At 46.5% G+C, this 27,150-nt stretch overlaps 1 protein-coding gene, 1 long non-coding RNA gene and 1 pseudogene across 3 annotated transcripts; 1 reads left to right on the top strand and 2 right to left on the bottom strand.

Moving 5' to 3' along the window:
• Positions 1-1,521: 1,521 nt before the first annotated feature.
• Positions 1,522-4,460, top strand: LOC140322649 (uncharacterized). Of its 2 annotated transcripts, XR_011919216.1 has the most exons (3): positions 1,522-1,598; positions 3,945-4,079; positions 4,162-4,460. It is a non-coding gene; the product is annotated as an uncharacterized lncRNA (long non-coding RNA). The 2 variants fall into 2 exon arrangements; XR_011919215.1 differs by having other exon boundaries at positions 3,945-4,460.
• A 142-nt stretch (positions 4,461-4,602) lies between these two features.
• On the bottom strand, positions 4,603-17,156 carry LOC140322634 (E3 ubiquitin/ISG15 ligase TRIM25-like; annotated as a pseudogene).
• On the bottom strand, positions 16,560-25,464 carry LOC140324865 (alanine--tRNA ligase, mitochondrial-like). The gene is made up of 15 exons (XM_072402990.1): positions 25,283-25,464; positions 24,836-25,108; positions 24,292-24,437; positions 24,110-24,218; positions 23,201-23,359; positions 22,434-22,673; positions 22,178-22,291; positions 21,967-22,107; positions 21,649-21,786; positions 20,992-21,101; positions 20,655-20,763; positions 20,076-20,201; positions 19,755-19,943; positions 18,620-18,878; positions 16,560-17,521 (listed from the first exon to the last, which is right to left on the bottom strand). Exons 1-15 carry the CDS (start codon positions 25,442-25,444, stop codon positions 17,277-17,279), a joined length of 2,520 nt encoding a protein of 839 aa, XP_072259091.1. The 5' UTR covers positions 25,445-25,464; the 3' UTR covers positions 16,560-17,276.
• Between the last annotated feature and the right edge of the window lie 1,686 nt (positions 25,465-27,150).

Below are 27,150 nucleotides of genomic sequence, written 5' to 3'. Positions count from 1 at the left end.
GAAGGTTGGCCAGCAGCTGCAGGTTCCAGTTCCACATAAAGAAGCTGTATTGTCGCCCCCTAGTGGTCTTGTATATTATACAAAGCTTGCTGGGTTGGTTCATCAGTTGGGTATTTATTATTATTATTATTACTAAACAGGATTTATATAGCGCCAACATATTACGCAGCGCTGTACATTAAATAGGGGTATAGATTTTGATTAGGCGCAGGGAGCCTTTGCTTAGGTTTGTGTCCTGGGTGTCGATTGAACGCCCTGCTGGATGTGTTTCCAATAAACCCCTGTGTTAGAAGGCTGGAATGTGGGGTGCCTGAGGGCATTGCTGGGGTACAATGATTAGGGGTTGTTTCCTATGGATGATATTTCTGGTATTCTCTCGGTATCAGATGAGGGGCAGTTGGTGGTCCCAGATATAAAACTTTAAACTGAGGCATCCGGGTCCGAGATCAGCCATGAGAAGTGTGAGGGTTTCCGGATGGGTTGGGAAGGTGAAAATTTTGCCCTCCCGGACGCCTTCCCAGAACACCAGCAAGAAATGAAAATTCTGGGCATCAGATTTGGTGCCGGGCATTATGGATCTGGAAGAGATGGAGGCTCTCTGATAGGGACAGGATGAAAACTTCCCTGATCCCTATGTTTTGTCAGATTACCTTTAGGGTATACAGCTGTTACTTCCAGGTGTTATGGAGACTTACCTGTCCAGGAAGGAGGGTGGCAGAGGATCCTTGCTTTTGTCTTTGGGGAGTCACTGACCTTAAAGGATTGCCCAGGCCGGGGGGGGGGGGGTGTTTAATTTATTTGTAAAGGATTCCATAAAAAGTTTAGCGGTTCAGACTGGCTCCCCTTCCATGGCAGACTGTTAGGGGAGTCTGGGAGAAGCGCCCCCTAGAGGGCAGAGTGTATCTGAGGGTGGAATGCTTGGGGTCTGTAGAAATCGCAGCCCATTTTCGCCTCGGTGTCCCTTTAACATAGAAGTCTATAAAAGGCTGGTGAGGGCCCATACAGACATCTGACACATGGCTACATGCTAAGGCTCCCAAAGCCCTCATATCAGACCATGTGGCATGTACTATAGGTCACATGGCATGACATGGGGTCAGCAGACTGGGCTCATGTGATCCTCTAATGATAAGCATAATATCCCCGACATATATACTCTCCATTTCACTTGCTTCCAATTATTCGCTGGATAAAATAAATCCAGAAATGTGGCCCACAAAGGATAACTGAGGTCCAGGTTCTGAGGAACTATCCATTAGCAAAGAACAGACATGAATAATAGAATATTTATAGGGGGGCCCAATAGTTGTAATAAAGGACGTGTAATCTCCATAGAAGTAGATGAAGAAGAATTAAAGAAAGATATTTTTGAGTTGTAAATAGAATAAACAATGATAGGGAAGAAGGGCAATAGCATTTCACCCATGTATTTTATACAGAAGCAGTGCTGCTCCCTCTACTGGACACTCCTGATATAGCAATATGTTTTTCTCTGTCTGCCTTTGATGACATCATCTCTTAGAGACTACAGGAAGTGGGTGGTCTCCATGGCGACACTTTTTTACTCTTGCTCACCCATCTATCTCTGTTCTATGCAGGTATCGTTGCTATGTTAATGTTGGATGATGGGGGTTGTAGTAATCATGTGATAAATACTTCAGGAACTGTTTGTACACATTGGTTGCTATGTGTTTGTTTTGTATATTGCACTGATTTTATTATTATTCTTAGTTTTATCCTCTCTCTGGATCTCACCCAGTGAGCTGGTTAGGGGGGAAGGGTGCAGATAAATCATTTAGGATAATGAGGAGCAGAGAACAGCCGGGTGGGGAGCGATATTCCGGTGGGACGATTCAATGACAGAGGGCACCTGGTGAGGGTGTGGGGGATATCAGGGGCCCCATTGGTCAGTCTCGGGGTGAATCTTTCCTTGATCACACTGATGGATATGAATGGCAGATCTGGTTAAAGGGCCGCATGATAGGAAGACTTCTGGACCTTCAGGAATATTATAGCAGCAGGCGTTTTCATGTTGTTGCCAGTCCGGGGCAGATGCCCACCAAGTGCCCCATATGCAGATCATTTGATGGCCCCGTCCATGGGTGATGTGTCTGCTCCACACAAGCCGCCATCTTGTAGGAATGGGGAGATGACACAGCGGCAGGCGGCTCTCTTCCTTCTCACACATTGCTGCAGATGGCAGGCACAGGATCCCAGGACGGGGAAGGCAGCTGGGGGCAGTGACTGCCCCTTATAGCCATGGCCTACCCGGCCTTATAGGAAATCTATCTAGAGCTGGTGATTTATCTGTACAAGCTTCTGTGCTGCGGGCCCTATTATTGCAAAGGATAATGTCTCCTGGGGGCCAATCCAGTCACCAGTCTCCATCTATTGGTATCTTTCATGATGAACACAATTCCTGGCTCCCTCCACAAAAACCTGATTGTTATATCGGCCTTTTTAAGGTTGTGAACAGCATGGGGTCTCCTGGTATATTTAAACCTCACAGGACCAGAGTGGAATGTTCCACAGACGCTCACCACCTGCTGGCAGGCATGTGAACACCTCCTGAGAATGCCTCTTCACCAGCACTCCCTCTGGTGGTGGGTTAGGAGTCAGCGGATCACATGACTCCTATCCATCACGTGACCTTACCTTTATAAGAAGTGACTGACAACAGGAAGTTATCTGAACAAGGAGTTCCCTTAGGCTCTGTTCCCAGCTGGTCCTGTGTTTCCAGTTGCTGATTCTCCTATGTACTGATGATGGATTTGACCAGTGACTATTCCTGTTTGCTGCCTGCCCTGACTTTCAGCTTGTCGCCTGATTCCTATCTGTCAGCAGTCACCTGCCTCTGCGTGCACAGGGGCCACAACCCGGGAGCTGCCTGCAGTGTAACATCTTCACCACTAGAGGGGCTGGAGAAGACTGGGCAGCTGCTTAGACCCTGCTCCCCATGCACGTCCCTGCCAACTGGGTCCACCTTCCTGCCTGATGGTTCCGTGACACCGTTTTATTGAAGAAGGAAGGGGGCATTAAGTGTGTAACCCCTTCATCATCATAACTCTATTCGTCATCATGGGAGACTCTCTGTACATTGTTACATGTGTTACCTAAACATAAGAACAATACATTTTCATATTTGTAGTGTGCTTCCTCCTAAGACTGCTTTAACTGATTTTAGGAATGGGTACAGGTTGGTATGTACCCAAACTCATTCCCCAGAGTGAGAGAGCAGATATCTGAGGACTCTTTTATTAAAGGGGTCTTCCTGTTTCTAAATAGGCTCCCCACCCATAGTCCCCCACAGCACAGAGGTTACATTGTGTGAAGAAGATCCCCCCAAATGTCGGCCACAATTGGAAGCACGCAGGGGTCATCAACATAGAAATCACACAGCATTCATCAATAAATCTCCATTTATTATTTGTCTGATATGACCAACACTTCACATGCACAATAGAGAAAACCTTTTTTTGTCATTCCCATATCCGCCATCAGTGTTACATATCTGAGGGCCACAGGTGTGTAATATTTAGGACCCCCAAATTCTCTCAGAGGGACCCAGAAAGACAAAATGATACATTAGCCCCATGTTCTCCTCTCTCCCTCTCATCCTGTTAGCACAGAAGTGCAGAGTGTGAGCAAGCAATCAGATGGGGTGACTGTTAGCAGCACTGTGATGTGTATTGCTGTTCAGCATGTTCTCCGCTCTCCTCCTCCTTGGCTTCCTGTGTATTCTACATATTACCGGCCCCATGAATGAAGCGTCTCTGTAGAATATTGTGTTCTCTGGTACGGAAGCTTACCAGCTGAGGAGGTGGAGAATGGAGAACATGCTGCACATTCACATACATTTCAGTTCTGCTGTCAGTGACTCTGCTGTCATTACTATATATTGGTGATACATCCTAATAATGGTACATCCCATTTTTATCTTTCAGTAATATATCTCTGAATCATCCCTTCATATATTACCTATTAGGATAAATTAGTGGAAAGCATTTTGAGATGGCACCACATCCTATGTAACAGGACTTGTAAGCTGTGACCCCAATGGAAGCACAACCAATAAGGTGGTGAGTGGTATCACGTTTGATTTAGTGGAAGCTATAGGTTATAATCTTGCTTATTGTTGGTGGTTTGTCATGCTTTATACAGTGGCGAGAAGACATAAATGACATGTAAAGAGGGGTCACAGCGGTATATGTCCCTTTGTTCTTGGAAACAATGTTTGATTATATCTGAAGGAAAAACAGAATGTGAGCAAGTTAAAAGTCAGTTACTATTGGCATACTGCGTCCTTCTGATGAAGCCTACGGATGAAACACGTCAAGGATGATAAAATACAGTACAATATGAATGCAAAGAATTACAAAGATATACAAGTAATGTGATATGTAATGGTATATATGGAATATATTGATGGAAATGTACTAATACAAGCTGTCTGTCCTTGATGGTTTTCGGTATCTTATTCTTTTAATATTGTAGAATTTTTGTGGTAGGTACCTGAAAAGTCCTGTTAATATATGAGGATCCTATTTCTTATTTTACCTCTGAGGTTTTTCCAATTCTGTCTCTTCTTCCTATAGATTGTATGAGTGTTGGGGACCCCTCTCAGATCCTTCACAATACCCGGATCATCAATGCTGGTTGGCTTGTATTCTCTACCTGTGTGTATCTGATCAACTCTACCCCTTACTGAATCTGCACTCTGTATAAAATTTCGGGTATGCTGAGTAATTTGTGACAACACCTGAATTCACCCCAATAGATAGAACAGTAGATGATAGACCAAACCATTCCTCTCTGATTAATAGGATCATTTAACTACAGTGATTGGACAGATTGAAATATCATGTGAGTGAAACCACACCCACTGCATCATACTAGTATTCCACCAATCCCATCTCTCCTCTGTGATGTCATCAGACTCCTCCAAGTTCTCACATCTGATCCCCCCCACAGATCTTTATACAACCTCTCCATACATATAACCCAGCATGGAGGGGCTCAGTAAAGGAGGCGGTGAATGTGTGGAGGGGTCGGATGGGGTCACACAGATCATAAAAAGAGATCTGCCCGGCCTTATAATCCAGATATATCCTGACTCTGTTACTGGAGATATCGGTAGGTAAGAGGATCTCATTACTGTCATGTATCACTGAGTACTGATTACCTGACCTGACCAAACCCCAGGACTTCTTATTATATCCAATCACTGACTGCCATCCTCTCCTCCCTATACTGGGGTAACACATCCCCACTATCCATCCATCTGATCCCCCAACATCCACATCCCAGTAATGTCTTCCTGAGGAGAAACTCTGACTGCTTAACACCTGAGAACACCACAGAAATCTCTGCCGTGTATCTGGGCAATTCTGGTTTCTATCTGTCCTGGATGCAGATTTCCTGTCCTCTGATATAAGTAGATTATTATTAGCTGTGCTTAAATCCAGTGATATATCCTCAGCTCCCTGTATATAGAAGTATACATTTACCCCTCTTATTATATCAGATAATGTGTGTAAGACCCCATCCATATCCACATCCCCCCCATCATGGAGGAGTTTATCATGTCTATCTCTATCATCTCCATCCTCAGTATCACACAAGTCCCCCGTGTCTGATTCCTGTAAGACGGTCAGTGGATCCGCCATGTTACACAGCTCCTCAATGTGATGGATCTTCCTGGACAGCTCTCCTTCTTTATTTCCAGTTCCTGGATAAAATCCGACATGGATAATGAGACCAGCTCTGCCTTCCCGGAGATCTCACTCAGGACTCTCTTCTCCAGGTCTTCCAGATGTCTCCTGAGATCTCTAAACAGGACAGTGACTGTCTCTGTGTCACCGGCTGCTTTTTCTTCTACTTTCCTCCTGTGTTCCTGCAGACTCTGCACTCTTCCCTCCATCTCCTCTCTCCTTATCAGCAGTTCCTGCAGAATATTTCTCATTTTATTCCTTTTCTTTCCAGAGGCCTCATCCAGTGACTCCATCTCATGTCCTTTGTGTTTCCCAATCACAGTGCAGGACACACAGACACAAGTCTCATCCTCAGTGCAGTAATACTCCAGGATCTTCTTATGGATGGAGCATTTCCTGCTCTCCAGGGACAAGGTGGGGTCACATAAGATGTGTTCTGGTCCCTTGTTGTGGACTTTCAGGTGTTTATCACACAGGTAAACCTCACAGAGCAGACAGGATATAACAGCAGGTACAGGTGAGTCCACACAGTGAGTACAGAGGACCCCGGACTCCTCCTGATCTGGCTCAGCAGACGGGAAATTCTTTGCTATGTTATTCAGTGTTATGTTCCTGTGCAGTGCAGGCCGCTACTGGAACTTCTGTCTGCATTCAGGACAGGAATATGCTCCAGACCCCTCCTGTGTATCCAGCATACGGGTAATACAGACCCGGCAGAAGTTGTGTCCACATTTCAGGGTTACAGGATCTGTATAAATGTTCAGACAGATAGAACATTCCAGCTCAGCTCTCAGATAAGCAGACGCCATCGCTAATAGAAGAAGAGAGAAATGAAAGTGAAAATCTGGGACTTTGAAATAGCAAGGTGTGTCACATTCTTCTATACAGGGTGAGATCTGTACTACTATTCCATCAATGGAATGCAGACAGTGGTCATATCCTCCTCACACTATACACTGCACACCCACCTCCGCACCTTGCACCCCCAAAATATCCCCCAAAACCATGACACATAGAAAAATGGTATCCTTCATACAATTTCATTGGTCAGAGTACACAGTAAGTGGAGATATATTCTTTGTACTTCTTGTTGCATTTAAAAATAAAGTAAAATCTTCCCAGTTTGACACAGTAAATATATCTAAATAGCAGTTTTACTTCTTCCCTATTCTATAGAGAATAAAAAAAAACATTTTGGCTACACATTCACTTTAATTCCTCAGTCAGTAGCAAGAACACAATGAAGGCATTGGTCAGGAATACGAGGGGGTGCGGAGAAGTTCCTGGCTTTGCCCCCTACCGGATAAAATAGAAAAATAAGTGTGGGGGCATATGGCAGCCTAATATCTTTGTATGTAACTGTGTAAATATCAGGTCTCTGCGTTTCTTAATAACGTTTTTTCTTTTAGTGAGAAGCTGTGATGGCCGAGGCACAAGCAAGTTTCACATCGTTGGAGTTACGGGCCGTCATGAAGTTTTTTCTCCAGGGAAAGTCAGCAAAGGACATTCACACTGAGATGTCAAAAACACTGGGGGAGAAGTGTCCTTCCTCTAGCACTGTCAGAACCCTGATATCTCTTTTTAAGACTGGGCATTTCACCATTGAGGATGAGCCCTGCAGTGCGCTCCCCCAACCTCAACTGACCCAGCAACCTGTGATGCTGTCCATGAGCTGATTATTAAGGACTGGCAAATATCCGCAAAAATCTCGCCCAGATACTTGACATCTCACAGTAGCGTGATGGGTTTGTTATCACCACCATCCTAGACATGGCAAGCTTTCAGGAAAGTGGGTGCCGAAATGAGTTGAAGCCAACCAAAGCCGTTTTGGCCCATTTTGAAGCTGCACAGGACTTTTTGGCTGAGTTAGTGACGGAGGATGAAACCTGGATCCACATCTATGATCCTGAAACCAAGGAACAGTCAAAGGAATGGCGCTGTCACGGATAACAGGGAGGGGAGGGAAACAGAAAGGTTATACTCAGTACTAGGCCTCCACTCATACACAGGAACCTAGGCCCTACTAGCCCTGTATAGCCCTAGGAGTAGTGACTGGCTTAAGACTACTGGTTCCTTCCCTTATGAAAGACCCAGTGTCTCCCTGAGGCCTAGTAAACAACAAAAGAACAACAAACACCAAATGTAATGCAACTTATCTTAATAGCAGATATATAAGCAGGAACTCAGGATGGCACAACACTCCAGCTCTACACATCCCAGCAGTGAATATCAACCGCACAGCATGAAGTGTGAGGCCAGACTAAATGGAGGAGCAGTAATGACCACCAGCTGCAGCTGATACAAGGGGAGTGCTCATTACAAACAACAACACAGAAACAAGTAACAACAAAGAGACGGTCAGATAACCTCACATGCAGCTTGTCTGACAGATCCTCAAACTTCAGTCATAGAAGGGACCGTGACAGGCGCCACAGCGGGTCCCCGCGGCCAAAGAAGTTCTGAACCCAGATATTAGCCAAAAAAGTCATGGTGTCTGTTTTATGGGACAAAGACGGCATTCTGTTGGTGGACTACCTACCTCAGGGCTCTAGTATCACTGAACAGTGTTATGCTAACGTTATGCAACGTCGTGGAAAGTTGACCAAAGGGATCCGTTTTTGCAGGACAATGCCCTTCGCACACGTCCAACGTTGTGGCTGCCAAATTGAATACCCTGGGTTTCCAATTGGTCCACCATCCCCCCTACTCACCTGAGCTGGCCCCTTCAGACTATTATCTGTTCCTAAATTTGAAGAAACACTTGAAGGCGCGACGTTTTGAGGACATTTCTGACGTCAAAGATGCTGCTGAGAGCTGATTTGCGGTCCAACCAAAGGATTTTTATTTGAATGGTCTAGAAAAGCTGCAACCACGCTGTACCAAGTGCATCAGTCTCGGGGGAAAATGTTGAAAAAATGTGGTATTTCATAACTCTGGCTCTCTTCTTTCTGGGCAAAGCCAGGAACTTCTCAGCACCCCCTCGTATGTCATTACAATGTAGTAAATATCATAAAATGGTGTTGATGTTTTGGGACCCCAGCAAAACCTGTGGGGCAAGTGCCCCAGGTGCAGATATCAGATTCAAATATTTGCATGTGTAGAATATAATAATAGTGACAATTTGGGGTTATTGTATTTATCTAAATTCTCCTTTGTGCTTTTGTGTCTATAGAAGTGGTAAGTTGCAGTCCTCCTATGTGTCTCAGAGTGTCGTCCAGCCAATCAGCAGGCTCAGGGTGTTTGATGTTAAGTGTTGGAAAAATATTAAAAATAATTGGGATACTTCCTGGCAAATAGTCTTTCCTTTTGGGTGACTTCATTTCCAAGTTCTCTGGGGGTTTGGAGTATTGTAGGAATCTCCCTTCCTGAGTAGAATCAAGATGTTAGCTGCTAAATGCTGGGAAAACCATAATTAAAGTGGCACAAGAACCTTAACTTCCAAGGAATCATGTCCTATGTGGTGTCCTGCCAGCAAAACCCATGGAAGAAGAAACCTGGAGAGTTAGAAAACTGTGCATAAGGCCAGAGATTGCATAGAAAGGTTCCCAGTCCTTCCTTCCCTCCCTCTACACAGTATTATATTACCCCGTTCCAGTTCATCTTTGATGTTACTGGCACCCATTTCCTATTTCACCCTGAGATAATAACATGCTGATATGAAGATTCTGGAGACCATATTGCAGAATAAGGCATTTTCCTCTGGGCCAAATGCCTTTCTTTTGCCTAGGTACTGAAGCCGGCCTTCCTGGAGTCCAAGATTGACTCCACCAGAAATTTTTCATTGCCTTCAATCACAACTGGAGGAGGCGTAGAAGATCTGCCAGCCAAAGAGCTCTGTGCCACCAGTTTCAAACAAGACACATGGAATACTAGGTGAACCTTCAAGGACTCAAGAAGTGTAAGTCAAACAGCCTCTGGCCTAACGACTTTCAGGATAGGGAGAGGATCTAAACAACCAAGGAATACATTCATAACTAAGCTAGAATCTGAAACAAAATGGAGTGTCTCGGGCAACAAAATGGAGTGTCTCAGACCCTTTCACAAGTCAAAACTTACTTTAAACTTATAAACTTATCAAAGTTAAAAACAACTTAATTTTGGACTTCAGGAGGGCAAGAAATGGCAAATTAGGTAAGAAGTTGGATGGAATTCATAGTTAGAAACAAGCTGAGAGGGACAGCATTGTTATATGCAAACTCTACCATGGAAAGCTGGGAGGAACATTTGTCCTGTGAAGCAGCAAAGAAACAGTGGAGATACTGTTCCAGGGTTTTGTTCTCTTCATTTGAGCATTCCTTTAGGGATCATTGTCAGAGGACAAAGAAGACTGTATATGATGCTAAAGTAAATTCCACCCCTCTTTCAGATACCCAACTTCATCCAGACTTCCATGAAATTTGACTGAGTGTCTTAGGAGGCAGAGGTTCCCATCATTTGGGATAAAATAACCCAATAAAGCGAGTTAATGAACTTCTACTGATTACTATGAAGATGGAGTTGTACCACCCCAAAAGGGAGGATGTCCACAATAAAGTCCATGGATTGTCTATTGATTCAGTCATGGCAAAGTAAGAGAAAAATGGTTTACAATCTTGGAGGTTCTAGCCACCAAAAAGTTTGTTGTGGCAAGTCCAAGATCTTGGACAATTTAAAGTGACCAACCATCAGTTTCCCATGACAATCTAGGAAGGCAAGCCAAAGGTCACCCATTCTTGAGAGGCTGGGGCCGGGTTTGACTGGACGGGCTTGAGAGGCCCTTTTTGATCTGTTTCATCTGGTCATCACAAATCAGCAGGAAGTTCTTTGAAGTTAGAATGGAATCAGGTGGAGGAGGAATAATAGAATCATAAGGGATGGGGCATCTGTTTTAGTGTGAAGATAGGCCTGGTGGGGTTTCAGACTTTTGGCCACACTTTTCAGACTTCAGGTATTCCAGATTTTTGTGATCTGTGAAGATAAGGATAGGATGCACAGAATCCTTCAAAAGTGAAAACCATTCCACATAGATTGACTTAATGGCTAACAATTCCCAAACACTAATTTCCTCATTCTTTTCAGTGGGACTAACCTTTCGAAAGGAAATTTTCCAAATTCCATTCGTCTCCCTCCCAAATCCTCACGAAATTGTAGTTTCCACCCCAAGTCCAACTTGGCAAATACTTTGGCTGATCTCAACCTCTGTATGAATTGTGGGATGAGTGGCAGAGGATAGTAATATCCGTGTTTTGAATATCACCAGTCCTGGAGGTCCATGTCTTGTATGTTACCAGTCCTAGGGGTCTATGTTCTGTATATTATCCACCCTTGAGGTCCATGTTTTGTATATTACCCACCTTGAAGGTTCATGTCTTGTATATTACCAGTCCTAGAGGTCTATGTCTTGTATGCCACGAGCACTAGAGGTCAAAATCTTGTGTATCACCAGTTCAAGAGATCCATGTCTTTTTGTTTACCCACCCTAGAGGTCCGTGTCTTGTATGTCACCAGTCCGTGAGGTTTATGTCTTGTATGTAACAGTCCTAGAGGTCCGTGTCTTGTATGTCACTATTTCTAGAGGTCCATGTCTTGTATGTCACCAGTCCTAGGGGTCCATGTCTTGTATATTACCCACCCTAGAGGTCCATGTTTTTTTATATTACCCACCCTGAAGGTCCATGTCTTGTATATCACCAGTCCTAGAGGTCTATGTCTTGTATGCCACCAGCCCTAGAGGTCAAAATCTTGTATATCACCAGTCCAAGAGGTCCATGTCTTATATATTACTCACCCTAGAGGTCCGTGTCTTGAATTTCACCAGTGCTAGAGGTCCGTGTCTTGTATGTCACCAGTCCTAGAGGTCTGTGTTTTGCATATCACCAGTCCTAGAGGTCCATGTCTTGTATGTCACCAGTCCTAGGGTTCCATGTCCTGTATATTACCCACCCTAGAGGTCCATGTCTTGTATATTACCCACCCTAGAGGTCCATGTTTTGTATTTCACCAGTCCTAGAGGTCTATGTCTTGTATGTCACCAGTCCTAGAGGTCCGTGTCTTGGATGTCACTATTTCTAGAGGTCCATGTCTTATATGTCACCAGTCATAGAGGTCTATGTCTTGTTTCTCTTCAGCCCCAGTGGTCCTTGTTTTATATATAACTAGTAGTATAGGCCCATGTCTCTTACGGGTCCTAGAAGTTCATGCTAATCAGTCTTTTAATTTGTATTTTATTGTTTGTATTATTCTTTATCCTGATGTTTTGAAGCTGCTTACCTTGGTGTCCCAAGTTTTGATTCTGGAATGTACAAGGAGATTTAGGACTTTCTTCCCCTGTGTGTTGTCAACCTTTACCTTCAGCCAGGGGCCACAAAACTCATGCCGCTCATGGCCTTGGTACAATAACTTTCCATTAGGGCCAAACGTGTCATATTTTGCAGCAGTGCTGGAATCCTGTGACTGTCCACTGAAAAGAGTAAAAGGTTTAATATCAAGTAATGGGCAGATGAACGCAGGGCTCTATAGATATATGATATCACAATACTCATCTCTCCTCATCAGCTGTATAAAATAGTGATCAGGGCCCTTCCTGGTAACCCCTCCTACTAGTGGGTGGAGCAAAGAACCATTCCCAGCCCCAGGGGGGAAACATTTTGTCTTTTCTTTGTCGGGGGGGAAAATATTAGACAATAATCTGACTTAACATATCACACTCTAAGAATGAGATTTATATTTCATCAACAAAAGAAACATCTTACGTTTTGGCTTGAAACAGATTTCATTGAGATGAGAAATGACAAAAAGCAAAGTAAAAATGGTTCCATCACCGGCATCACTACCAATCCGAACACACAGAAGAACCGAAGACCCAAAACTGATATCATAGTCTGTGTGTCTCCTATACCTTTTATTGGACTCTGTCAGTGCTACCAACATTGCTCGGTGGGCTGCTCCAGTAATAAGTGAATGTAGGGTGACAATGTAGGGTGACAATGCAGGGCCATAAGTAGGTGTAAAGGTAAAGTGGTTGTCATTCCAGATTCACCCTCTGCTGAAGATCCTGGGGTTTACATAGACAGTGCAGGTATGTAATGGTGACAGCGGAATTTGGATGCCTCCGATTTCTTACCAATGATACAATAGTCATTATATTATCTATCAGTCTATATTAAATTATATATAACGGGGTAATTTTGCATATTTTACAAATGAGGTCTGGTCTGGTTACTGAGGCGTTTCCCTATATGTTCTATAATGCATATGTCCTGTGGGGAGCCCAGATACTTTGTTGTCTCTGGGGCCATGAGAACCGAGAAGTTACTGAGTACTCAGGAGGTATAAAGAACATTTCATATAACGCAGAGAAAAACATGATGACCTCTGCCATGTGGGAACTGCTTCAGCTAGAAGTGAGTAAAGACTGCTAGCTGAGAAAAGGCAGGGCCCCATGCATTTTTTGGGTCCATACCAGCATGGATATCAATCATATGTATGTTGGTATTGAGAAATATTATCTTATTTGTTCAGCCGTACTTCACAAGCATTATAATACATCTGAGGAAGCTGAATCTCTGGTGAAACACGTCAGCAAAAAAAGACAGCAGTGCTGGGAGAAAGGTCGGTGACCATCGGGACTGTTGGAGGATTTTTATGTCATCTTGGTAACAATAGATTGGTAAATATAAAGCAGTCCTGTACTATGTGTAATAAATCGTATATCAGAATAGAATTAGTTCTCATCATACATGCTGCGTGTCTCGGGGCATTGTTCTGGGGCTCAGACCCAAATCTGCAGATCTTCACAAGCATTACATTACATCTGAAAAAGCTAAATCTCTGGTGAAACGCGTCAGTCAATAAAAAGACAGCCGTGACTACTGTTCTGGATGTTATCTTTGGATTTTATTTCAGGGCACTTTGTTTGCCCCAACTAAACTTGTATTAGAATGTTTGCTGTCTATTGCCACCTAGTGGTCATATTACCAAGGTATATTAATTTAAATTTTCACTGTAAGTACACACAGTAAAAACTTCATTTCAAGACTGGGGACTTGTTGATGTGATTGAGGCTGGGAGTTTGGAGGTTGCTTTTCATCTATATAGGTCTGAAGGGTCAGAGCCTGTTGGTGTGTATAGTTGGGGTTGAAAAGTGATGTCTGATTGCCATTTAGGTTTGGGGTAGCAGGGTTGGAGTCTATAGATTTGCCTTGTTATGGTTGAGGGTTGATGAGGGTGTGCAGGTAGGCAGGATCAGGTTGGGCTGATGAAGTTATGGAGTGTTAATGGTGGATGAAAGTCATGGATTGGCAGGGCTGGAGTCACTGATGTGGCCGAGGAATTGGTTGGTTGGTTGCCCTATAGGGTTTGATTGGATGAGGATTGGGGAGGGTTGATTTTGTGTTGGTAGTGGCAGGACTCAGCACTCTTGGTTTGTGCCGATGAGGTTATGGAGTGTTAATGCTGGATGCCACGGAATGGCAGGGCTAGGGAGTTTGGAGGTTGGTTGTCATATAGGTCTGAAGGGTGAGGGTTGGAGTCTTTTGGTTGGCATGGTTGGGGTTGAAGCAGGAAGTCTGGTTGCCATTTAAGTTTGGGGTTGCAGGGTTGGAATCTATAGATTTGTGTGGTTATGGTTGAGGCTTGGTGAGGGTGGATTCTGTGTTGGCAGTGGCAGGACTTAATGCCCTTGGGTAGAGGATTGTTAACTCTGGATGAATGCTATGGATTGGCAGTGCTGGGGTCTTGTTAATGTAATTGAGTCTGGGAAGTATGGAGATCAATTGCCCTGTAGGGTTGAAGTGGATCAGGGTTGATGAGGTCAAGTTCTGTGCAGGTTGGCAGTCTATTGGCCATCACCAGGTTGGCTGGTGATGGATTTGAAATGATTCTGAAATATTTGATATGATTGTCCTAATACACCCGATACGGCTGCAATCATCTTCAGACCCCAATATTCCTGTAGTGCTCCTGAAGGTTCTTTGGATTCATAATCTGATTAGCTTTTGATACAGATCGATCAAATTTCATTATAAATACCCCACTTTAAGATACGGGGGCAGTTTCTGCATGACTTCATGAGATCAGACGAACCTCCCAATATCTCGTATTCTTATTACATTCATATTGTCTGTACTTCAGTAAAATCATCGTGTTTGGGGTATATTGGGGTAAAATCCTGGCAGCTTGGTAATATTGGACTTGGGATTAGTGGGGCATTTATCAGTTTTATGTAAAACAATGATAACATCTGACCTGCAGTTCATTTTCCAGTTCAGGGGGAGCAGCAGGAGATTCGGCCATAATAAATTCTGCAATATATAACAAAGAGAAGATTGGGCACTTTGAAATCCGGCTTTGACCTGAACAATAAGGAATCCGATCCAGAGAATTCTGAAATACAAAAAGTTTATCAGAAACCTGAATGTAAAAGTGATTGCAGCTGTTTTGTGTTACATTTATCTGAATGGGCTGAAAACTGCGAGAAACCCAGAACCGGAACCAGAACACTACTGAAGCCAATAGTGACAGAACTCACCTGGGATTTTGGGTCGGATCCAGGGCTGGATTTCATATAAAACCAAAGTAGACCATGGCCTAGGGTGTCCTGGTAATGAGGGGCGGCATTTGTCTAGAAGTATCCATTGCAGGTAATGGGTTTAAAGGTTAGTGGCCCTATCACTGTAAGGTCGGATTGTATGGAACCGAAATGGGGAGCAATATTTTACAGATCTGACCGGTATGATGGGGGGAGCAACGCCGGGCCTAGGGGAGAAAAAAGTATAAATGCGGCCCTGGTTGGGTCCCAGCCGAATTCGTTCAAAGCAATGCTCCTATTTCCAGTGGTGGCCGTCTTTGATCCTTCAGTAAAACACTAAGAAAGTTTCCTTAGAGGATAACAAATCCTCCATTGTTTGATGACTTTGTACGGGGTCCATAGGCCAAGAATAGAGGCCGAATTCAAAAGCTTGGCCCATAATTTAAGGTTAGGTTACAAAAGCAATATGGTGGCAGGAGGATTTTGTGTTGTGCAGCTGAGGTCCCCGGGCCGTGTGCTGGTCCATGGCCGGTGCTGGGAGCAAGGTAGGTGACCATCGGGACTGTGGGAGGATTTTGATGTCATTTTGGTAACAATAGATTGGTAAATATAAAGCAGTCCTGTACTATGTGTAATAAATCGTGTATCAGAATAGAATTACTTCCTATCATACACGCTGCGTGTCTCGGGGCATTGTTCTGGCGCTCAGACCCAAATCTGCAGATCTACGAACCCATTCACATCCATACACACTTACAGCTTTCCTGCAACAATGGAAGTCAGTCGCTGATTGGATGATTTGTTGGGTTCTGGTCAGGTCCAGTTCAGATTCCAGGTTCTCCTCCTCTATTAGAAATGAACATTTTATTTTCAGCTTTATTTGTCCAATTACTTCTCAGCCCCTGAAATGAAGTGATTGTGTAATAAAGGATTTAGTTCCTCACATTTTATGTAATCTTTGTGTACAAGACACTGAATTAAAGCTGAAAGTCTGCAGGTCAATCGGAGTTGTATCATTTATAATAATTGTGGGAATGTACAGAACCAAAAATAAGAGAAAAGTTATCTGTCCAAATATTTATGGCCCTAACTGTATAATAATGGTCCTGGAGGGGGAAGGGTGATATATTAATGCCCATAAGGGGGAAGGGTATATTATTGCCATAGTTGTGCTATGGGATGTGAAATAAGCTCACATGGGGGTCCGGTGTCCACAGATTTGACCCCATAGTGTTACTTGTGACAGGTCCTCTTTCTTACTGCAATCCTTTCCTGTCATGGCAGGATCATAGGATTGGCAGCGATGGGGCCAAATGATACTTTTCTTAATTCCTGTAAGATTTTTACCCCAAATTCATTTTTTTATTATTAGGAAAAAAAATACAGATTTGCTTTCTTGACATAAAATAATAAATAGAAACTTCCAGAAGTATTCTGTGACACACAGCAGCATTATAGGAACCAAAGGGGCCCCAGAAACAAGGCGTACAGGCCGGGGCCAATCTAGAGCCACTGCAGCTAAACAATAAAGTGGACCTGTCACCTAGAGGCAGGTATGGCCTCAGCTAGACCAATATTACCCAGACAGCAGCCAATCAGATCACTGGGCTCTGGCTATTGGCTGATAGATGAGGGCCCCAGTGCAGATCTATACCCTCCCCTCGTACCCCACCCACGAACAGGTCCACTTTATTGTAAATATTCCCATCTGTATGGCGGGTATAGGGGCGGCCATGTTCCCTCATTACATATTCAGGTCTTTTTTACCCCCCCCATGAGGGGAAATCAGCGGATTATTATTACCGCGTATTTGCCCCTGCAAGGTGTGAGTCCTTTGAATGGCCCAGGGTGGTAGGCTGGGCTTTATCTTGTCCTCCTTCCTGGTGAGGCTTCACCTGTATTCCATGGTTGGATATGAAATCAGATTCCAATATGGCGACCATCAGCACAGCTGTCCTGTAGGGAGACATGGCTCCTCCGAAATCACGTGTCCATATCATGTGATGTACATGCCTGTCACATGTCCTGCATACATCCACCAATCACATGCCTGGATGTCAGTTCTCCCCCGCTCCCCGGCTCTCATGTTCCGTGTCACAGATTTTCGTCTGTGCGTATTTCAGTGCCACCTCCACAATGCTGGCTAGGTCCTCGCAGCTTCCATTTCCATTGGCAGAACCATTGGATCCTCCGGCTTTACCGCCCATCGCCGTACAGACATTCACCGCCCAATCCAGGGCAGAGAGGCTGCTGGAGGGACGCTGCGGGGAAGAAGAAGTCATGTGAGCAGGAATACGGAACTCTTAATGACAGTACCTAATGCTGTCTGCATGCTTGTTGGCAGTCTGTGTATGACTGACTACATAAGAACAGCTGTCGGTGTACTCTCTCCTACTTCCCATCAACCAAATATTTCTGAATAACAGAAAGTGGGCAGGGTCCTCTCCTCCTGTGTCACTGTCTGTATTAGTCAGTCATTTGCAATCCCTATTGTACAGCGCTGCGTAATATGTTGGCGCTATATAAATCCTGTTTATTAATAATAATTGGCCTTTGGGTTACACTGCCACCTACAGGAGGACTGGACCTTGGTAAACACCAGCCAGGAAAACTCCGCCCACTACCAGCATGCATCGGTTATGTACTGAGTACCTACAACATGATCATACCCACAGGGGTCGGGATTTGTGTCTATCAGAACCAAGATGTTACTTGGAGAAGTTGATGTCGGTTGGGGGGACCCAGGAAGTCTTTATCAGTCCTCGGGACATCTAAAGGGAGGTCCAACCGAGCAGCAGACGAATCGGCTGGCAAAGAGACCAGCGGGGACACCTACAACTAAATCTGTCCTGAAAACATGAAGACGGCATTGGAGGAATCCTAAACATTCACCTGGTAGAAACAGGTGAGGAGAAGACCAAAGACCAAGAGTGGAGCCGACACCATGACACCATAAGTCTGAATGAGGGCAGAAAAGAAGCCGCAGAAACCCCAAGACGTGGATAAGGGAATCCGTCTATCACACCGTGAACGGCCTAGGAGATCTTCTGGTGAACAGAGCTCAGCCAGAGGAACGGAAGATCTCTGTCCTGCTTGTGAGGGAAAGCAGAAGAATGAATCCAATGGGTTCAAGACGGAGCTTCTGAAGTACAGAGAGAACCAGATTCAGATCCAACAGAGGAACAAACCCGGGGAAGAGCTCCATGGGTTGCACAACGGTCCCACATGGAGGCCAATAGTTCCCGAGTGAAGACCACAAGGTCAGATCTGTCTGCTGCTGTCAGCCAAATGTTCCAACTTCCAGACCCATCCACAGGAAGCAGAGGTCCTTTCCATGGAGGCTGTACCAAGGCTAGGAAGTCCACTTCCTGCAATGTCCACCATCAGATACAAAGGTTACCTCCCCTGGTGCGAGGAACGCCTAAATCTCTCACTTCAGTAGCACCCTGAATATCCTCCAATATTACAAACAGCAGGTGCAGTGGAAAGGTTTTATTTTGAGGGATATAATGGACCCATACTGGTAGAGGCAACAAGCGGATCCTAATGTTGGAGAAACAAAAATTGGTAGTAGACTGCGACTCCTCCATGACAAACTTCAGCATTCGAGTCTCTGATACCAGCAGCCAGTAGGGTAGGTTGCAGATCACATGTGGAATCTGCAGATCACAGTCATGGATTTAGAGGGTGATCTGGAGCATGGGGTCACCGGGCTATAGAGGAACCATCGAGGTAGAGAGGGGTCTGAGAGAGCCTTCCTTGGTAGCCTAGATAACATTACCAGAGGGCATGATACCAGGCTGCAGACATTGGCACCAGTAGAGGGCGCACTGCGGGCAGCCCCGGAGTCAGGAGTGTGAGGTGGAGGCACTCGGAACAGCCGGAGTCTTCAGGATCCTGACATTAACAGGTAAATCTACTATACCGCAGAAAGACGTCCGTCCTACGAGGACACCACCAATAGGCTGAGGCAAGCTTGGAGGAGGAGGAGCTACCTTGGGCCAGCCTACAATTTGGGTGTCCAATCCTCTTGTAGGCTGTAGTCCTGCGACCCTCCATGAGAAGGATAGTTGTTGATTTTTCAGGATGATATTACACTTCCTGCCCTTAGGAGACAACACTCATTCAATGTACTGTATCTACAGAGCAGCAGTTGTCACCCAAGGAGATTGTTAGGAACAGTCCGCACAGGAAGTTACCAATTTACAGGATTCCTGGCAGGATCAATAGACACTTATTTAATAAAATGCTATAAATATTTAGCAAACTATACTGAAGATCATTGTTAACGCTGACATACAAAAGGAGGAAGTAAGGGGTTAACTAATCAAAAAATAAAACAAATATGGTGATGACCCTCTACATGTCACCTACTGATGGGGCAAAGTACACCTTATGTATAAGATAGCCTGCCTCTTTACTACCCCTCATATATGTGATTGCCCCACCCTCTTCCTCTACCTGTGTCTTTATTACCCCTCATACATCCTATTGCCCAGCCCCTCTTCTACCTGTGTCCTTACAAGCCCTCATATATGTGATTGCCCCGCCCCTCCTCTACCTGTGTCCTTATTACCCCTCATATATGATTGCCCCGCCCCCCTCTCCTTTACCTTTCTTCCTATCGCCTTCCGCACAGCTGTGTTAGCTGATCGCTGTAAAGATTTCAGAGTCACCTGCAGTTCCTTCCTCTGCCATTGAGGCATGCGGGCGCTGTCCACGCTCTGCAATGAAAGGAGACATAGTTAGCACGGCATAGTGGGAGATTTTTCTCCATTATTGAGGTCTGGGAATTATGTCCACACACGCCTACCCAACCTCCCCTCCCTATCTAAAACACACTTATGGGCACTCACATCGGTCACAAGTCCGACCTCCTTGGACAGCCTCTGGGCCTCGGTCAGAGAAGGCAATGTCATCATCTTCATCCGCTCAGCCATGGATTCCACTTCCCTTTGCAGAGCCTGTCCAACCTCCTGGGCCTGGAGACGATACCGGAGGATGAAGATGACGGGGGAGGGGGGTTATATATAAAGCAGGAAGAACTCTGGGAAATATCAAACATCACACATATAGAGTAGTGGGAGGAGCCAGGAACCAATCATTGAGTGTAGCTACCCTTATCCCATGTGACTCCAGCCAGCCAATTGGGGAGCATGGAACCAACACGCTGACAACCTTAAAGGGAACATTTATACAGCCATTTTATTAAAGTGGAGCGGCCCACAACTGGGAAACTGGGAGTGTGGCCCCTGATAGGGGTATGGGTGTGGCCTATGATGGGGGTATGGGTGCGACCTATGATGGGGGTATGGGTGCGACCTATGATGGGGGGGTATGGGTGTGGACAACAAGGAAAAGGAATCTGGAATTACCCACCCCCAAGTGGCATATAGGTGTGGCCCATTATGGGGTGTATGGTTGTGGCCCCTGACCTCTCTGGCTCCTTCTCCAGTAACAGCGATAAGACGGATAATCCCTTTCATCAGTGGTTTTTCAGAGATGATCACCAGATCCTCGATGGATCCCGTCTCCAGCAGATGTCTGTATGGAAAGAGGAGAATCTCAGGAGGAATAAGCAGGAAGTGAGGGATCTAATCTGTCAGATCTTCCAAGAGAAATGAGGGGGGTGGGGTTTGTCTCCCTCAGATCTTCCAGGAGAAATGGGGGAGGGGTTCTACTCCCTCAAATCTTCCAGGAGAAATGAGGGGGGGTGGAGGTCCCCTCTCTCAAATCTTCCACGCTTCCAACCATCACACGCTCATCTCTTACGTGCCACAGCAAAGCTCCACCGATGTGTGTTGCGCGGCTCTGGAGTCGGCACGCAGCACCTCCTGAATCGGAACGCCCACCGAGACCACGCGGACCGGATCCGGGTACACCTGGGGAGAGAAGGGGAGGAGCAACTTCAGGTAACAACCACCAAGTATAGTCTGTGCAATCTCTGAGGAAGATTCCAAAAAGAAGCTCACATGTGGTTCTTCTGTAAGACACCTCCCACTCTGATGATGTAACCAATCAGATATAAAGGACGGGAGCACCCCTTTAATACGGAAGGCTTGAGCCGTTAGTGACATGTTAGGCACAGGGTCAGAGGAGCAAAGAACATGAACTCATCCTCAGCATGGGGCCTCCATCAATCTACAGCATGGGGTGGGAAGGGGTTACACACTGAATGAAACCACAGGAGGTCCTTGTACTATTCCTTGCTGTTGTAAGAATCACAGGAGCTACCCATAACAAAGGATTCCCAGAGCACTGTGGGTTATCACACACAGCATGGCACAAGCCGCTTCCTTTCAGACTGTTTCTCTCTGAATGAGAACTTCTAAAGATTACAGCAGGGAGGGGAAGGGGTCATTGCTTTGGGAGTAGTAAAAGTAGAGGAAAAACATAGGGGAGGAATCACGCACGTTGTAATTTCCATACCTCATCCACACTGCGAAGACCGGAGATATTTTTGGCATCTGTGAGTGGAACCTCTGCGGTATAAACTTTCTGATTCTGTCCAATCAGATTACGGAGAATCTTCTCAACTTCCTGAAGCTGCTGACTGTTCACTAGACCCTAAAAAAGAAACTGAATTAAAAATATGGACATCAAACATCCAATGACTCTACAGAGGGCGGGGCACAGACACCAAACATCCAATGACTGTCATGACCCCACCGTGAACCCGTCCCAGTATGAGCTTGACCATTCCAGGCAATCATGGTTTCCACCAATATTTGTTTTCCTGCTCCTCACCGTGACGCTGACATCAAATCGCAGTCTATCGGCAGTGACATGTGACCCGCGCTGTGCTGTGTTTTCCCCCAGAACATGGCGCAGGGCAAAGTTCAGCAGGTGGGTGGCAGTGTGCTTCTCCATACATGAGGTGCGCTGGGCCTAGAAGGATACAAGATAAATGTCAGATCACCCCCCACCAGCTGATGGCGCTCCAAGTCCTCACAAATACCTCATCAAGGAAAAGGACCAGGCGATCTCCAACCCTCAGAGGTTCTGTAGCTATGACCTCGTGCAGGACATATCCTCCTGCCAGGTGCAGAGAGTCCACAGGAAACAGAACGTCCTGCAGGCAACACAGATAACAAATGACATGTAAATGGGTGGATTTCAGTGGAAAAGCAGACAACGGGGGAGTATATTGGGGGGAGGGGTGAGGAGGCACAGAAGGACAAATCACTTCTCTTGGTATGAGTGCTCCCATCCTAGCAGTCAATGTCCAGGCCATATGGCACCCCTCCCCTCCCCCCATGCCCTGGCACAGTAATGCCCCGGCCGGTGGTATTACACCCGGACTTACCATATTTTCCATCATCCCCCAGGGTATAGGAGTATTTGGGAGAGTCGTCAGTGGTCGGGATGCCCCTGCGATGTAATTCTGCCAGAGAGTGAACGTCTAGATCCAAACCAGCAACAGGCCCCTCCGCCTGCTGATTTCTTAGCTTCCTCTGAGGACAGAACACAGGTGAGAGCCGGAGACCCCCTTTATATCACAATATACGTACACCCTGCTCACACAGGTAGGTAGGCATTACAACAATAAAGAAGAACCCCAGGGCAAGTCCTGGGACCTGGGTTATGTAACCATCCTTAGTGTCTGCTCTACATGCATTACAGTGCTAAGGAAGAACTCCGGTAATGTTACAGCACCAGGAGAACCCCGATTGGCCAGAGGTGACTGATATACTACACATTCCTCCCCCATCCCTCCCCCGCCATATTGGCAGCCCTGCACTTCTCTGCTGCCTCAATGTACCAAAAGGAATCATTGTTCTCACAGCATGACTCCACTGCACCCCCCGCTGGACATCTTCATATATAAATCCTCATACCACTAGTGCATATGGAAGATTTACCCCAATGGTAATAAAGAAACTATAGACACTCTGCAGCACGCTGTATATCGGGGCTACCTGTGGGGCCTCCCATAATACAGGAAATATATAGACCCAGAATACACTGGGTGACCTCTGACCTTTTCCTCCTCTTCAATCAGCTCCTCCAGGGCGGTCCTATCCAGAGAAAAGCCCCTCTCCTCCAGGATCAGGCCAATAAGATCCAAAGGAAAGCCCAGATTACGGAGCAGAGACCAAGCCACGTCCACTGTGGGGCGAAAGAGAGCACAGTGTGTGAATCATAGATGTCCTGAGGGATTTACCCCCATGTGGTGTCGGGGTGAGAGGTTTATCCCTTGTGGTGTCTGCCTGGGGTTGTTTTACCCCATTGTGGTGTCTGCAGGAGGTAGGTGACATGTTGTCCATGTTGTCTAAGATTTGGGTGAAAGATTTACCCCCAGTGGTGTCTGTGGGATGTGGTCGATTTACCCTTTGTGATGTGAGCAAAATGTTGGTGACAACAGAGTGATTTACCCCCTGCGGGGTCATAAGGATGTGGGTGACATTAGAGTGATTGTGGAATGTGGGTGGGGAATTTGCCCACATGCTGTCTGCTAGCTGTGGGAGAGGGATTAACTACATGTGGTAAATTGGATGAAAAATTTGCCCCTGGTGGTGACTGAGGGATGTGTGCGAAGGATCCATTGCCCCGTGCAGTGTCTGGATGTGAGATTTGTTCCTTGTGGTGCCTGTGGGGGTAGGTGAGGAGTTTGACCCTTGTGGTGTCTGTGGGGGTGGGGAGTTTGCCCCTTGTGGTGTCTGTGGGGGTGGGTGAGGGGTTTGCCCCAGAGACCCCCAACGTCACCCTGTAGGGTTAGAGACCCCCAACGTCACCCTGTAGGGGAAGAGACCCCCAACGTCACCCTGTAGGGGAAGAGACCCCCAACGTCACCCTGTAGGGGAAGAGACCCCCAACGTCACCCTGTAGGGGGAGACCCCCCAGTCCCCACATGAGACCCCTATAACAGGGTATGAGGAACCTGTCTCACCAGGATCTGTACAACCGTGGGCACTAGGCTGGACAGGAGTCGGGGAGGCGCTCGGAGAATCTCAGAGGAGAATCGGACGGCTCTCCGCAGGATGTGACGCAATACGAGTCTGGATGGGGACACGGAGTAACATGTGAATACCACACTGGTGACACGTATAAACAATCACGTGGTGTACTTACTCTGCTCCGGCCATGCCCGGGTACACCCCATCCGCAATACACACAGACAAGGTCCTGATGTGATCCGCCACCACCCGGTAAGCCATGTCCACGTGATTGGTGTCCTCTCTTCCCAGCCGCCCTCCATAGGGAGGAGCCTTGGAGCCCTGCCCAGACATCAGGACATCTCATCACCATTGGTGGACTGAACAGGAACCGAGTGGGTTCAATACAAAGAGCTTGTCATAAAATGATTCATTCATAGATACAGCTGGATTCACCGGACGCACGTGGCATGAGTACCACAAAACATCCACACAACGTCCTGATATTCATTGACCAAACTAGGCCTAAAGAATCCCACCAATCTATGCCTCAGGAGGTCACAATGATGAAAGCCTACCAGGTCCTATAGGGGGCTCTGTGTGAAGCCATATTACTGTACGTGGCCACCAGTGGTGGAACAACCACACGGCCCATAAATCCAGTGGTGTATCCCCAAGAATGACAAACCCTGGAAACAATGACCCCTCACAGGACAAAGAGCCCACCATGAGATGCTCACCCTCTCAATCTCCTCCAGAATGGGGGTGAACAGATCTGTGGAGTAGTTGGAACTTTTCCCTTGAAGGACGGTCACTAACCTCTCCAGACCCATCCCCGTGTCCACGTGGTGCTGGGGGAGGAGCCTCAGACTCTGGTCCGCCTCTCTGAAGAACACAAAGACAGAGACCAAAGGGTCAGAGCGATGACCCCAACAGAATAAACCTTCATAGAGACCACGTCCACTGTAATGGTCCACCAAAAGTGGTCCACAGGTAAACAGTGGGTGGGATGGTCAGGGGTCCCATACTTTGGGTCATACAGTGGGTGGGATGGTCAGGGGCCCCATACTTTGGGTCATACAGTGGGTGGGATGGTCAGGGGCCCCATACTTCGGGTCATACAGTGGGTGGGATGGTGAGGGGCCCACATACTTTGGGTCAAAAAGTGGGTGGGATGGTCAGGGGACTGCGGAGGATGGAACGTGCCGGTGTCCATGCCGCTCCTCAAAGTACCTCAGGAAGGTGCGGCGAATAGCGGCTGAGCTTGGGGAGGCAGCGGAAGAAAGACACCTGCGGCTGCTTGACAACCATGCCAAACGAACATACAGGAGCTGCCAAGGAGCCGCCATCCTACGATTGGCAAGGACGCCGCTGGGTTCAGGGCGCATGCGCACCCCCCCTCCCTTAGAGAATGTTTGTACAGTGGAACTTTATTTAAAACAAATGTCAGTACACCAATATCTGCAGCTCTGACATTTGTGTGTGTGTACAGACCAATAAACATTCTGTATATTCGCTCATTGTTTCACCCTTTTTAAGCGCTATAGGGGGGAAGTAGCAATGAAGACAGTATTGCTTTATAGAAGACCTGTATTCTAAAAGCATTTTTATTATTAAACAGGGTTTATATAGCGCCAACATATCACGCAGTGCTGTACAAAAATAGGGCAGAAAGAAGGCTGAGGACAAAAGGTGTGTGTGCTATGGTTGTGTGTTCTGTTTGTGTGTCCTCTACGTCTGTGTTCTATCTGTATTCTGTTCTCTGCATGCTGTAGCTCCAGATCTGCCCTGGGGGTAGAATCATACCGTCAGGGTAACTTTTTGTTGCTTCTATAATGCAGGTAGGGAGATCATGTGATGGGGCCACATTCTACAGCACACAGGATGAGGGGGATGGGCTGGGTGATGCCTAAAGCTGTACATTCATAATACATAGACTTTGTGTGTACAAACAGCGCCCCCTGCAGTCCACCTACAAGTGAATGTTGACCTTTCAGGACCCCAAACTTAAGGCCACACAAAAAACAAATGTTACCCCAAATCACCCCCCCCCCCCAATAATACATGTTTGCGGTTCCTGAGAAATGTTTTGTCACGCAGGAAGTTGGATAAACATTTTGCTGCCTTTTCACTTCTCTTTATTGTCTTCCTGACATGTGAATATTTTGCTGATTTCACTGATCGGTGAAATCAGCAAGGCGCCACAATTCTTACCACCACCGACTCCATGGGACCTGAAGGGTTTTCCCAAAAAATGATAGAATCTAAGTGTGTGACCAGGAGTGGTATAAGGAAAGAGGGGCAAATCCTCACCACCACATGGTATGGTGCGGGCAGTGATAATGGAGGGGGTCTCTGGTGGTGCTATGGTGTGGGCAGTGATGATGGTGGGGGTCTCTGTAGTGGTATGGTGCGGGCAGTGATGATGGCGGGGGTCTCTGTAGTGGTATGGTGCAGGCAGTGATGATGGCGGGGGTCTCTGGTGGTGGTATGGTGCAGGCAGTGATGATGGCGGGGGTTTCTGTGGGTGTATGGTGCAGGCAGTGATGATGGTGGGGGTCTGTAGTGGTATGGTACAGGCAGTGATGATGGCGGGGGTCTGTGGTGGTATGGTGCGGTCAGTGAAGATGGCGGGGGTCTGTGGGGGTACGGTTCAGGCAATGATGATGTTGGTGGTCTCTGTGGTGGTATGGTGTGGTCAGTGATGATGGCGGGGGTCTGTGGGGGTACGGTTCAGGCAGTGATGATGTTGGGGGTCTCTGTGGTGGTATGGTGCAGGCAGTGATGATGGCGGGGGTCTGTGGTGTTATGGTGCATGCAGTGATGATGGCGGGGGTCTGTGGTTTGGTTCAGGCAGTGATAATGGGGGGGGGTTTGTGGTGGTACGGTGCAGGCAGTGATGGTGAAGCAGTGTTTGTGTTTTGTAGTTTTCACTCAGAAAATCATTGTGATATTTCCTAATCTGTGAACCCAGCCTGGGTGGTCTGGGTCCGGAAAGGCGCAGCCATGTGACCCTCTTCCCTGTACAAGGGCTTGTGCCTTCCCCTAATATTGG

This window comes from Pyxicephalus adspersus, chromosome 2 (genome assembly GCF_032062135.1).
Source record: "Pyxicephalus adspersus chromosome 2, UCB_Pads_2.0, whole genome shotgun sequence".
In the NCBI taxonomy this organism is placed as follows: Eukaryota; Metazoa; Chordata; class Amphibia; order Anura; family Pyxicephalidae; genus Pyxicephalus; species Pyxicephalus adspersus.
This window is presented reverse-complemented; position numbering and strand designations above follow the sequence as displayed.

Coding starts and splice junctions, on each gene's coding strand:
- LOC140324865 (XM_072402990.1), bottom strand. CDS start 25,444: ATGGCGGCTCCTTGGCAGCTCCTGTATGTTCGTTTGGCATGGTTGTCA. Junction 22,674..23,200: donor TGATTGAAGAGGAGGAAAAG/GTCAGAGGTCAC, acceptor TTCTGTCCTCAG/AGGAAGCTAAGAAATCAGCA. Junction 20,202..20,654: donor CTGGAGAAGGAGCCAGAGAG/GTCAGGGGCCAC, acceptor TATCGTCTCCAG/GCCCAGGAGGTTGGACAGGC.